General features: G+C 40.2%; 1 protein-coding gene across 27 annotated transcripts in view; it reads left to right on the top strand.

The window, feature by feature from the left end:
• Nucleotides 1-12669, top strand: part of NEB (nebulin) — a 257274-nt gene that overhangs the window by 168161 nt on the left and 76444 nt on the right. For all 27 annotated transcript variants that reach the window (XM_089659448.1, XM_089659440.1, XM_089659316.1 and 24 more), the window contains 9 exons: nucleotides 4077-4181; nucleotides 4266-4373; nucleotides 4473-4586; nucleotides 5496-5693; nucleotides 5875-5979; nucleotides 6959-7063; nucleotides 7158-7262; nucleotides 7351-7458; nucleotides 8269-8382. In XM_089659448.1, the coding sequence (XP_089515574.1) occupies nucleotides 4077-4181; nucleotides 4266-4373; nucleotides 4473-4586; nucleotides 5496-5693; nucleotides 5875-5979; nucleotides 6959-7063; nucleotides 7158-7262; nucleotides 7351-7458; nucleotides 8269-8382 (1062 nt within the window). The remainder of the gene's footprint in view (nucleotides 1-4076; nucleotides 4182-4265; nucleotides 4374-4472; nucleotides 4587-5495; nucleotides 5694-5874; nucleotides 5980-6958; nucleotides 7064-7157; nucleotides 7263-7350; nucleotides 7459-8268; nucleotides 8383-12669) is intronic.

Here is a 12669-nt window from a genome sequence, read left to right as displayed (position 1 = left end):
AAGTAGGATTAGCCTCCCTCCATGCATCAATAAGATCATAGCGATATAAAAGTTGAGCCAATTTACGGCTCCGTCTAGAAGGAGGTTGAAGCGTGGCGGTTTGGGAACGATCCAGAGTCTGATCCAATGCTAAATTAGAGTCACCAGCTAGAATAACGTCACCCTCAAATTCTCCTACCAGAGTACTTAGCAAAGATTGGAAAAATTCAACCTGATTGGTATTGGGGGTATAATAAATTATAAAAGTGATAAGGTCGCCTCCCAAGTGGCCTTTCACCAAAAGATATCTCCCCTCCTTGTCCCGGATAATTTTAGAGTCAACAAAGGACACTCGACGAGAAAAGCAAAGGGCCACCCCCCGCTTTTTCTCTGTGGCATTAGCAAAAAAGCAGAGAGGGTAATTTTTATGAATATAACGTGGAGAGAAGGAGGGTGGAAAATGAGTCTCCTGTAAGGCAACTATATCCGCCCCAAGGGAGTAGTATGAGCTGAAAGCCTGTATACGTTTGGATGGGGAATTGAACCCCTGAACATTATGAGAAAGGAAGCGAATTTCTCCGCTAGTGGACCGTACGGAAGACATGACAAATAATTATGGAACTAAGCAGAATAAAGACCCCTCGTTCCCTAAAAGTAAGAAGATCCCTATAAGTCCCTAAATGTCGCCAGCTGACCCCCCAAAAAATCAGAAAACAACAAAAAGAAAAAAGACAGAAAAAAACAGAAAAAAGAAAAGAGAACATTCGGATCACAAAAGTCCAAATGCCAAGTGACCGCGGTACACAAAACAGTATCAGAAAATGAAGGAAACAATGTACCAGGAAATACAGAGCAATAGCCCTGCGGTGGAATAGGTCTGCCCAGAGAAACATTCCCGGGGAAGAGTCTTCCAATCAGGGAGAGCGCAAAGACACTCTCCGGCACTAACAGCAGTTACAACCCAATAACAATAAATCAAACGCACAGTGCATTAAACAAAAAAACAAAGCAATTAGAGCCACTGAAATGATATTCAGCAAACAAATGTAATTAACATCCTAAGTCCCACCCCCAGCCCATCCCCCCAAACCAATATAACAACAGCGGCCAATGCTCCGAAGAGCCACAGAAAGGCCGCCATAAACGAACATATTCCAGCGAAAAGTCCCCAAAAGAACACAAAAGTTCAAGAAGTCCACCCGGGCGGATTCCGGGACCCCTTCTTCTTAGACGATGGAGTAGTCCACAAAGGCTGGAGCGGCGGAGGTCGAGAAGCCGATCCCGTGGGAGAATGGGACGTCGGACTGCGAGATATAATACCCAGCTGAAGCAGCAACTCCTCGCCATCCTGGAATGTAGTAAACCCATAGGATTTCCCATTAAGAGTGAACTGCAGACGAAAAGGGTAGGCCCAGCGATATTTAATGCCCTTTTGAACCAAGTGAGAAAGAAGTGGCTTGAGGGAGCGCCGCCTCTGGATAGTGGCCGACGAAACATCAGCAAAGATTTGTACCTTGTGCCCTGCAAGCTCTATATCCGGATTCTCCCTGCCAAACCGCATAACCGCTTCCTTAACCTGAAAAAAATGAGGCTTGACGATGATATCTCTAGGAGGCCCCCCTTGCCGGGGGGGGATCAATGCCCGGTGAATGCGATCAATCTCAAGATGAAGATCATCAATTGCAGGCATAGCGGACCGCATGAGGGTATGTGCGCAGCTAGTAAGCTCCTTAACCGACTCAGGAAGACCTCGAATGCGAAAATTGTATCGCCTAGCCCGATTCTCCAGGTCATCAATTTTAGAATACGCCTCCTCCAGGCGATCTTGCAAGTCGGTGATCATGTTAGAATTTTGGGAGATACTTCGGACTGTCGCATCAACTTTAGCCTCAATACAGTCTAAACGGTGGCCCAAGGCCTGAAAATCCTGCTTTAAATCCGCCGCCAATTTTGAGGTAGCTCTGTCTAATTCGCGTTGCAGCAAATCTGCGAATCGAGCTATCAAAGTCGCATCACAAGAGTATAGAGGCGGGTCAGGAGGAATCGTTGGCGAGGAAGCCGGGCTGTCATCAGCGGGATCTGGACCGCTATGCTGGCTTGAAAAAATGGCAGCTATGTCGCTGCTCAAGGGCGAGGATGCAGGGGAGTCACGGCTCAATGGACAGGCCGAAGCCTGGGACTCTAGTGGCACAGGGCTGGAGGATGACTGGGGGGGCTGCAGGAAGTCACTCACCCCACCTAGCGATGCTGCTGTAGTCCTCCCTGGCCCAGCGTGGGACGAGGAGCCCATCTTCTCTCTCCGAGGGAGAGGTGCTGCTGTAGGAGAGGCAGAGGAGACCCCATGAGCCGCGGGCGCCGATCCGGCCGCCATCTTGGTCCTCCCAGTCCCCGCAGGGAGCCGCAGCTGGGAGCCTCCACGGCTCTTAATCGCCGACTTGCCGGGCATAGTGACAGGTGCCCGAGATCCGGAGATAGGCAGGGGGGGGCCCCGGGGGTGAAGCGGCACTATGCCCTTTTATAGGCTGCTGTCAGTGCCGGAGATGTGCGGAGCTAATGCCGGGACATCCGATCCCGGCGGCCGCGCATGCGCACTCCCTAGCAAATATGTTTAAACTGTGTTCACTTCAATCCATCAGTCATGTGCAAGTCAAAATCTCCTTCTGTTTAATTAATGTACATGATTTGATATTCAGTACATTTACATTTTCCCCCAAAAGGGGAAGTTCCCTTTAAGGCTTCGTCCCCATTAAGTATTGGGACCTTTGGGGAACTGGGGGGGGGGGGGGGGGTTTGCCCAAATTTCCTACATCCGCTGCGATCGCCTAAGCAATCGGAAGCGGAAGTTGTCCTCCTCCCCTCCTTCCCCGTAGTCTTCTGGGACAGATGACAGGTCTCAGAAGACTACAGGACCATTCACAAAGTGCAGCGCTACTCGCACATGCGCAGTGGGCACCCAGCTGTAAAGCTGCCAGCTGTCACAGCCAGATGCTCAAACTGAAGATGCTGGCGCTGAGGAGCAAGGAAGGCCGGTGAACCTGGCTGTGGTGAGAACACCGCTGGACCAAGAGACAGATAAGAGTCTGTTTTTTTAAAGGTTTTTTTTTTTCAATTTGACTGGAGCTCCGTTTTAAGCTAGGTGAACATTCTCTGCTTCTTCAGTAAAAGGAACCTCACTGTTTATTTGAGATTGTAGAGAATCAGATGAATGGATGCAGTTTGTAGTGTCCATGCATGTGCTGACTGCCTATCGGAAGTGCAGTATGATCTCCATATTAAACATCAGTCCCAGTTTGTAGAAGCTAGATTGGGCTGTGAAGAAATTCTCCCTAAAAAGGAGGCAACTTTGCTTTATGGTTTTAGTGTCTCTAAAAACATTATTCTTAAAATATTATTACACTACAGCTGTTACACCAGTTAAATAAAGAGGCCGCTTTACTAAAGGTGCTGAGAATTTTCACACATTTGGAATACCTAATAATCTGCAGATAAAACAAGTAAACAGGAATTTGCTTTTCACATGATTGAATAATTGAAGTGCAATTTCATTCCGTTTATTAGGTGAAGTTTCTCAACTCACTTAGTAAATTAACCCCACTGTCTAGATGTTCATAAATGAAAGTGTATTTAAACCATAACATTTGTTTAATTCCTTTTGATCTGTTTAATATACAAAACGTTTTGTTTTTGCTTTTTTTTTTACAAAAAGTGTAAAAAATGCCTGTTAAATATGCCCAAGATGCAGTTCTGTCCTGTGCACTTTGCATTCTTATCCCAAACAATGCTATCAAGAAGTGTGTTAGGACTGCCTAACATCTCCTGTCTATGCTATGAAGAAGGGGAGAGAGGGTGCAGTGTAGTCCTACTTCCTGTCCTAGGGTGGCAACACTGCTTCTCAATAGCTACAGTACAGTATGTGAGCACTGGAATCCTAGGATAGGAAGTGTGTTACTGACAACTTCTCCAAGGACTTGTAAACTGCAGTACATACATTGTTGTGCTTGATTATAGATACACTTTAATGTATTTTAATAAAGTATGTTTTACTTACAGCATGAAGTATGGCTTACTTATGCATTGCTTTTTTTTCTTCTCTTTAGCTGAGATACAAAGAAACCTTTAACGCTGAAAAAGGCCACTACATCGGTGCTGCTGAAACACCTCAGATCACCCACTCCAAAGAGATGGCCATACTTGCCAGTGATGTAAGTTTAATGTCAGTATAACAAATTAGCTGGTAATACAAGTTTGATGTCTATTGTTATAAACATTCATATTCTTTCCCCCAGAAACTGTACAAAGACTCATGGGATAGCACCAAAGCTGTGGGTTACCAACTGGATGAAAAGTACATTCCTATTGTTGGAGCCAAACACTCAAAACTTGTTTCAAGTGATGTAAGTGAATTCATTTCTTATGTGTTATTTACTGGATTTATTTTTCTCATCTAAGACCTACAAACAATGCCATAACTTATTTAAATATCTGTTTTATAGCTGAAATACAAAGAACATTATGAAAAAGAAAAGGGACACTACCTTGCAGGCACCAAGATTGACGACTTCCCAAGTGTTGTGCGTTCATTAGAATTCCAGAAGATGAGGAGTATGGTAAGACTGTTTATTCATGTGCAATAGCAATTTGCTAAACAATATATATATTTGTGAAGTATTCATAGAAACTGACAACCAGGATCAACCTTAAAATGTAATGCCCAAGAAGAATATGAAGCAGAGTAAGAGAGTTCTTAGAGATTAAAGATGGAGGATGAAGGATTAAGGATGGAATTACTATATATACAGGTTCCATAAGTCCTTATCGGGTTCACTGGGAAGATTCTCATTTTTTTTAGGTCATGATGTAGCTAATAGTAGTTAGGCAGACTGAACTGAACTTGCTTTGTATTTTTTAAAACATTTGGACACTTGGATGGGTGCTGAAATGTCTTCAGCATTTCAGAACAAGCCCAGCTGAATATGACGTACTACTGCTAGCTATAGATGAGGTTGAGCTGTTGTGTTTCCCGAATTGCAGGTTGTGAATTTGAGTTTTCTGCACTACCAACCTAGGCCTCTGCATACACAAGGTTTGTGAAAAGATAAGACACTCCTATCACAGGTCAATGTTACACTCTACCTGAAATTACATCAATTCTAGATTCTGCTGGATTGCCTGTATGCATATGATTATAGGTTTGAAGCTGAAATTCTTGATGGTCAAGTCCAACCAAACTAAACTATAACCTAATCTGTATTTAAAATCAGATCTGTTCATGACAGTGGACAGTTCTAAAATCCCTATCAAATAACATGCTTTGATGAGAGTACTGAGTTGTCTAGCAGCTGATCAGAACAGTGAAAAGCCTTCAAATGATACTACAACTAGGTTTAAACCAGCGGATACAAATTCAGTTAGGAAGTTCAAAATCCAAAAATAGTTGGATCCATGTAGGACTGTTTACATTTGATACTTCCTCTGGCCTGTCAACATAGAGTTTCTTATTCTTCTGTTTTACCTAGCTGCCCTACAAGAAGAATTATGAGGACAATAAAACAAAGATTCATATTCCAAATGACATGATAAACAACGTTGTTGCAAAAAGATGCCAGCAGATCCTGAGTGACATTGAATACCGCCGCTATCTCCACGAATGGACATGCCTACCAGATCAGCAGGGTAACATCCGCGCCAAAAAAGCCAATGAGATTTTGAGTGATGTAAGTAACAACACAATAAAAATATTTGATATTTTATGTTAAGAAATAGTTTGATTTCCAAATGTATTCAAAAATTGCAGCTTTTTGATATATACAGACAATGAAAAAAAAATCAAACATCTGTCTCAGAATATTCTAGCTGAAAAATCCAGGTTAACTACATGTTGTTTTGTCTTTGCAGGTTTTGTATAAAGAAGATCTTACCTGGCTGAAGGGCATTGGATGCTATGTGTGGGACACACCAGAAATCTTGCTTGCGAAGAAGTCATATGATCTTCAGAGTCAAGTGAGTAAAACTAAGGGATTGATTTTAAAAGCATCAGTATGGTATTGCTTCAGACATACTGCTGTTTTTTTTAAGTACTCCATCACAGTTAGAAAGCACAGCAACATGCTTTACAAATGTCCCAGAGCAATTGAAACCCCATTAATTTTTAATTAAATAAAATATGAAGAAAAAAAACTATGAGAGAGACAGAGAGAGAGAGAGTTGACATTTGATCTGTCAAAGACATATAACTAAGATCTCTGCATATCATGGAGTTTTCTCTACAGCGTAATGCAGAGAACACTCCAGATGGCACTGTAGGCTTCATACCACATTAACAACTAACAAAATGCAGGCAAAGTGTGGAGTAAACACTAAATAGCAGATAGAGGAATATTAGTTGGTCTATTACAGTGGACCCCCAGCCAAAACGTCTTGTTTAAGATAGATTGGGGAAGGATTGTAATCTCAGTAAGTGTTTATAGCTGTCTAGGTCCCTGATGGGGAGATTTTCTCTTTACTTCTTGCCTCAGTGATCTCTGTCACTGCAAAAAAAGGTTTTGTTGTGTTACGGATGTGGTTGTCACAGGAGTGGGTTTATGTCTATGTCATAAACCTATCCTTCTGTGAATCCCTGCCTTCAATACTATAGAAATACATTACCCATCTCAAAGTACTTATCTGCTGGTACTGTATTTTTCCCTCTTCTTTTGGCAATTATGCATGTATACACCCTCACAGAATCACAATAAAATTAGGAAAAGTCATATAACAGGATGAATGTTGCTCATATACAGTATACCTGCAGAATATCACAGATATGAAGGCACCAACCACCAAAAACTATGTAGAACCCCTGAAACCTATTATCAAAGGGTATTGGAGACAGATAGATGGATAGATGGATATATGGATAGATAGATAGATAGATAGATATGATATGATATGATATATTATCCATGTGCATATTATAATTCATTTTCTTTATGTGTTGTAGATGAAATACCAGAAAGCAAGCAAGGACAATTACAAGAACTTTAGCGTTGTTACTGATACTCCTGTGTATGTCACAGCTGTCCAGAGTGCCCTCAATGCCAGCGATGTAAGTACCGTTGGTCCATACCAGAAACAGATGTAGCATAGTTAACAGTTTAATGTGCTTTACAGTCATGCAATTCTGTCCTCTTTTTGTTTAGCGTAAGTACAAAGAGGACTATGAGAAGACCAAGGATAAATACACAACTGTTCTGGAGACTGTAGACTACAACCGCAGTCAGAACCTGAAGGATCTCTTCAGCCATGTACGTATCAATGCAATGTTTGACGTTCAGTGGCTAAGCTTGGGTCTAATGACTACAATTACCTAATAAGTAAACTTGTATTCTTCAGAACCTGTACAAACAAGCCTGGGATACTATCAAAGCCACCAGCTACCAGCTTCCTGCAGACACAGTGGCCTTGTCATTTGCTAAGCAAAACAAACACATTGCCAGTGCTGTAAGTATGTTACAAGTTGTGTTTAAAGCTAATTTATGATGAAAAAAATTGCAAAAAATATTTCATTAATCTTCTTGACTAACAATGGACAGCAATCAGAGCCTATGAGCCTAAACAAAAAGACTTGGCTTGCCCAAGCATTGCCCCACACAGTGGTGAATTATTATGGCAAGGTTGGTTGGATTATGATTGTACATTTGGCTTCCCTCTGAATGTGTGGCTTCAATTGCATTATATCTGTGTGTGTGTGTGTGTGTGTGTGTGTATATATATATATATATATATATATATATATATATATATAATTTTTTTTTAGTTTTCACTGTTTCTTTATTGAAGTTTAAAAGTTTGCATTACACAAAAGTAGCACACAACAGGAATAGTAAGGCATGCTTACAGGTATAAATACAATAGTATGCCGGAACACACATAAAAAAACAAAAAACAGGAAATGAGGAAATGGTGGTTACCAGGTTGTTCTCCCAAGCAAAATCGTTTGTTAATGTTACACAGCTTTAGTCTAGCCGCCAACTTCAGATAAATGGGACAAACTAACCTCAGCAGAAGTAACATTATAGGCATTTGAAGCAACAACAACATCAAACAGAAATAGCTAACATCCTCTGCTGCTTACTATAAATATAATGTTTTAAACAAATAAGAAAATATTATTTTTAACAATATGCATTAGAATAAGAAAAAATATATAAACTGAGCACTTATTTCAAAATTATCAATAACCTTGATATTTCTTCACTTGTACTCCAGGTCTAATTGCTATATTACTAACTGTTGATTATTTCCTTTTAGCTGAAGTACCGTGAGGAATATGAGAAGTTTAAAGCACTTTATACCTTGCCAAAGGGTATCCAAGATGATCCAGGCACAGCAAGATGTCTCAGAGTTGGAAAACTCCCTCTGGATGTGAGATATTGCATTCCTTTGTATATACTGTGTATCTATATCAATATGCATATCTTTATAGCATGGGTGCAGTGATAAAATAAATGTGTAAAGAGTTGATAGAAAATGATTAGGAATACATACCTATAGCCCCTTCATAAATACTGAGATCAAAGTTCCAAATAAGGGATATTTGTGGCATGTAAACACTAACAAGCAATACATATATAAAAAACATTCCAGGTTTTTTTTCTCTATAAAAAAGGAGGGTGTTTTGACATTAATAATTTCTCCAGGTTAGAACTATAAAAAGACCATTTACAATATCATAGCTGTAAAGTATGCCTCGCAAATTATCTTGCAAATGCTGCTTTTGATCTAATGTGTTTCTTTAAACAAAGTCTGTTTTTTTCAAGGATGCATATATGATTCAAGTGAAAAGAATATATTCATGTAATGGATCATATATATGTGAGACCTAGCGAGCGCACATGGAAGCAGCTATATGCACCAAAAGGAACCACAAAACCTTTCTATGACAAGCATATGTAAATAAAGTGCAGCGCTAAAATGAAAGGTATCCAATGAGGAACACATATGTAGTATAAAAATCCTATATAAACACTTCTATATGGGTATAAACGAAGAGTCCAATGTTATATATTATATGATGACTCAATTAGCCCAGTGTGAAATCTGATCCGGTATCCAGGTGAAAAAGTATGGAAAGATTGCCCACTCCCCGAAGCGCAATCTTAATGCGCGTATAGAGATCCCAAATGGCCGGAGGTCCCGTGCAGGTACTGCCTGGTACTAGGATGATCCTCAGGAAGTCCCTCTGTTTGGTAGTGGGTATGCCGGTCTGGTCTATGACTCACTTCTTTGGCCTGAACAGGTCACCTGGAATCCTGGGCTGGGGTGTGAAAGCTCAGTACAGAGCAATAAAAATATGGATGCTCATAGTGTAGTATTCAAAAGATTTATTGAGCATAAAGATATGAAGTGTAGGTGGTGTACATACACAGGTAAAAAAACACTGGGTGACTGTGAGTAGCAGTGCAGCATAAAGCTGCTGAATACACTGACCAGTATATTAAAAATGGTGGCCGCCGGACCTTCTGATCCGGCGGCGTGACGTCAAGGCGTGCAAGGGCTCACAAGTTCACAGTGACTGCCAAATAAATCCACATATATCACATAATACATACACATTTAATGAATATGTGTACATGGGATTATACAGCATATTTACATGTATATAATATGGGAACAGTTATAAAATAAAATGATAGCTGCACCAAAAAGTTAAATATTACAAGTAGACAATAGCCAATATAGTTGAAAAACTTAGGGGAAGATTTACTAAAACTGGTGCACACAGAATCTGGTGCTGCTGTGCATTTTAGCCAATCAGCTTCTAACTACAGATTGATCAATTAAGGTTTGACAATAAAACCTGGAATCTGATTGGTTTCTATGTACAGTTGCACTAGATCCTAAAACACCAGTTTTAGTAAATCTACCCCAAAATGTCCCACAAATGTTATATGACAGCTGGCTGTGCATGTCCAGCCTTTCGTATTAAGTCTTTGTTCCTACTGGAGAGGTGTCATAGATTTAATAAAAAAACAAGCTTGCCTGTGGAGATGGGCTTTAAATGATACTATTAAAGACATATTTATTTATAACAAAAGAAAAATATTCCTGCGCCAATACAAAATAAGTGAATCACCCTTCTAAATTGCTGCTGTGCAAAAAATGTGTGAAAACACAAACAGTAAAATATATAGATAAACAGCGCAAAATAGACCTGAATACAAATATTAATAAATCACACAATATAAATGTCCCATATTAATTAGTGCATATTTATATAAAAAAATCTTCACAAAAAACCATAAAGTCCATTGTGATGAAAACTGAAGATTCCAAAGATGTTTATAACCTTCCACCTATCACCCGTGCACACCAACATCAAATACACTCACCAGATTTTGGTGAGTGAAAAACCTTTAAGGATTTTTGGGGAATCCTAAACCCTCTTTTCATCAGCTCAATGATAGCCTGCCACTCCAAGTTAAGATCTTCTTTCAGGTCCTCACCGTGGCTTCCTAGTTTGATCCACCATATCATCAAAGAGAAAACTTATATAGTGTAATATTGCCACATCAATATTATACCAAAAGACAAAATCCAGGCCACTCACATTTCAACAGCTTGTAAAAGGCACATTTATTAAGCCCATGACAGCCTGATGATGAAAACCAGCCACATAATCCAGGATTCCCACACCAATGCAGCCAGATGGAGCAGAGGAACAGCAGAGAACCAGCCTAGATTCCACAAAATGGCTGCTGGAATGCACCGCTTGGCGTGCGCTCCACTCACCGGAAGTGACGTCAGACATATGGCAAATAGACCGGAATATGGATGTATAAAGTATTCTAATTGTCTTGATGATAGTTCCTCTTTTTGTAAAGGGTTCCCACGTCAATGGGCAGTAGGGGCAGTGTTTAGTATCCCTGGAGAGGATTATTGACCAATTAGAAGTGAGGGGTGGGCCATTTGTGAGCTATTTAAGACGTTGGAGACAGGAAATGGATGTCTTGAGAACGCCCAATGGGAGGGGCGAAACGCGTTGAAGCAATTCCGGCCTATTTGCCATACGGCTGACGTCACTTCCGGTGAGTGGAGTGCACGCCGAGCGGTGCGTTCCAGCGGCCATTTTGTGGGATCTAGGCTGGTTCTCTACTGTTCCTCTGCTCCATTTGGCTGCATTGGTGTGGGAATCCTGGATTATGTGGCTGGTTTTCATCATCAGGCTGTCATGGGCTTAATAAATGTGCCTTTTACAAGCTGTTGAAATGTGAGTGGCCTGGATTTTGTCTTTTGGTATAATATTGATGTGGCAATATTACACTATATAAGTTTCCTCTTTGATGATATGGTGGAGCAAACTAGGAAGCCCCGGTGAGGACCTGAAAGAAGATCTTAACTTGGAGGGGCAGGCTATCATTGAACTGATGAAAAGAGGGTTTAGGATTCCCCAAAAATCCTTAAAGGCTTTTCACTCATCAAAATCTGGTGAGTGTATTTGATGTTGGTGTGCACGGGTGATAGGTGGAAGGTTATAAACATCTTTGGAATCTTCAGTTTTCATCACAAGGGACTTTATGTTTTTTTGTGAAGATTTTTTGATATAAATATGCACTAATTAATATGGGACATTTATATTGTGTGATTTATTAATATTTGCATTCAGGTCTATTTTGCGCTGTTTATCTATATATTTATTTATAACGTTTCATGAGACAGCCTTCACATAAAAAGTGGTTTGAAGTTAAAAATAAGGACTTAAAAAGTAACTATGGGCAAAATAAAAACTTACTTACTGGAGCGCTGGGTTGGGCAATGGGCAGGCACAGCTGGCTTCAAGTCTTAGCCACATGCAGACAGCTGGAGCTAACAGTCAATTAGGCAGCTGGGTGGATCCCAACATTATTCCAGAACCTGAAACAGCTCTGACACCAGCCGACAGTAGGCTTTAGCTTTCGGCATTCATTTGATTTTCTAATGGTTAATGGGGTCAGATCAATGTTCATTTTCGACCTTACTGATGAGAAAATTCAAAAGATCAGGATGGAAATTTTTTTCTCGAACACACACATTTCTAACAGTGAATGTTATTTTCATGCAGGAAAGTCCATTCATTCCAAAACTGAATGTTTGTACAAATTTTTGTTAAAAAATCTATTAGCGTGTGGCCAACTTTAGATGGACACCTATTTTTAAATTGAGATTAGATAAGCAGCAGATAAATTAAAGCCCAAGGCCTCGTTCACATCATACGTGCATAAAAACGAATGGTAAAACGCATAGATTTCACTTGCAGAGACACTAGCTTATAGTAGTTTTCATGCACATTTCAGTGAGTTATTCTGCACATGGACATCAGTTTTCATGCTCATTTTTTTTAAAAGAACAATTAGATATCACACCCTGTTTTATCACTTTCTCTTTTAGCCTGTTCAAACCATAATGTTGATGTCATGTAATTTTTTTTTTCCGCACAGAAAACTGCATACACGTTGCAGATTCCTGAGCAGAAACAAATCTGCATGTGATACTAGTGTTGTGGTGTGAACACGGTACATAGAGAACAATTGGGTTTTTATTGTGCCCTTGCAGAATGCATGCAGAAAAACAGATGTCTCTGCGCCATGGTGTGAATGAGGCCTCAAGGAGTTTTTTTTTTTTTTCAATTTTAACTTTGGAAAAAAGATTTAGGCCATATGAATAAAACCTGAC

This window comes from Staurois parvus, unplaced genomic scaffold, assembly GCF_062004578.1.
Source record: "Staurois parvus isolate SC_StPar_1 unplaced genomic scaffold, SC_StPar_1.0 ptg000031l, whole genome shotgun sequence".
Lineage (NCBI taxonomy): Eukaryota > Metazoa > Chordata > Amphibia > Anura > Ranidae > Staurois > Staurois parvus.
This window is presented reverse-complemented; position numbering and strand designations above follow the sequence as displayed.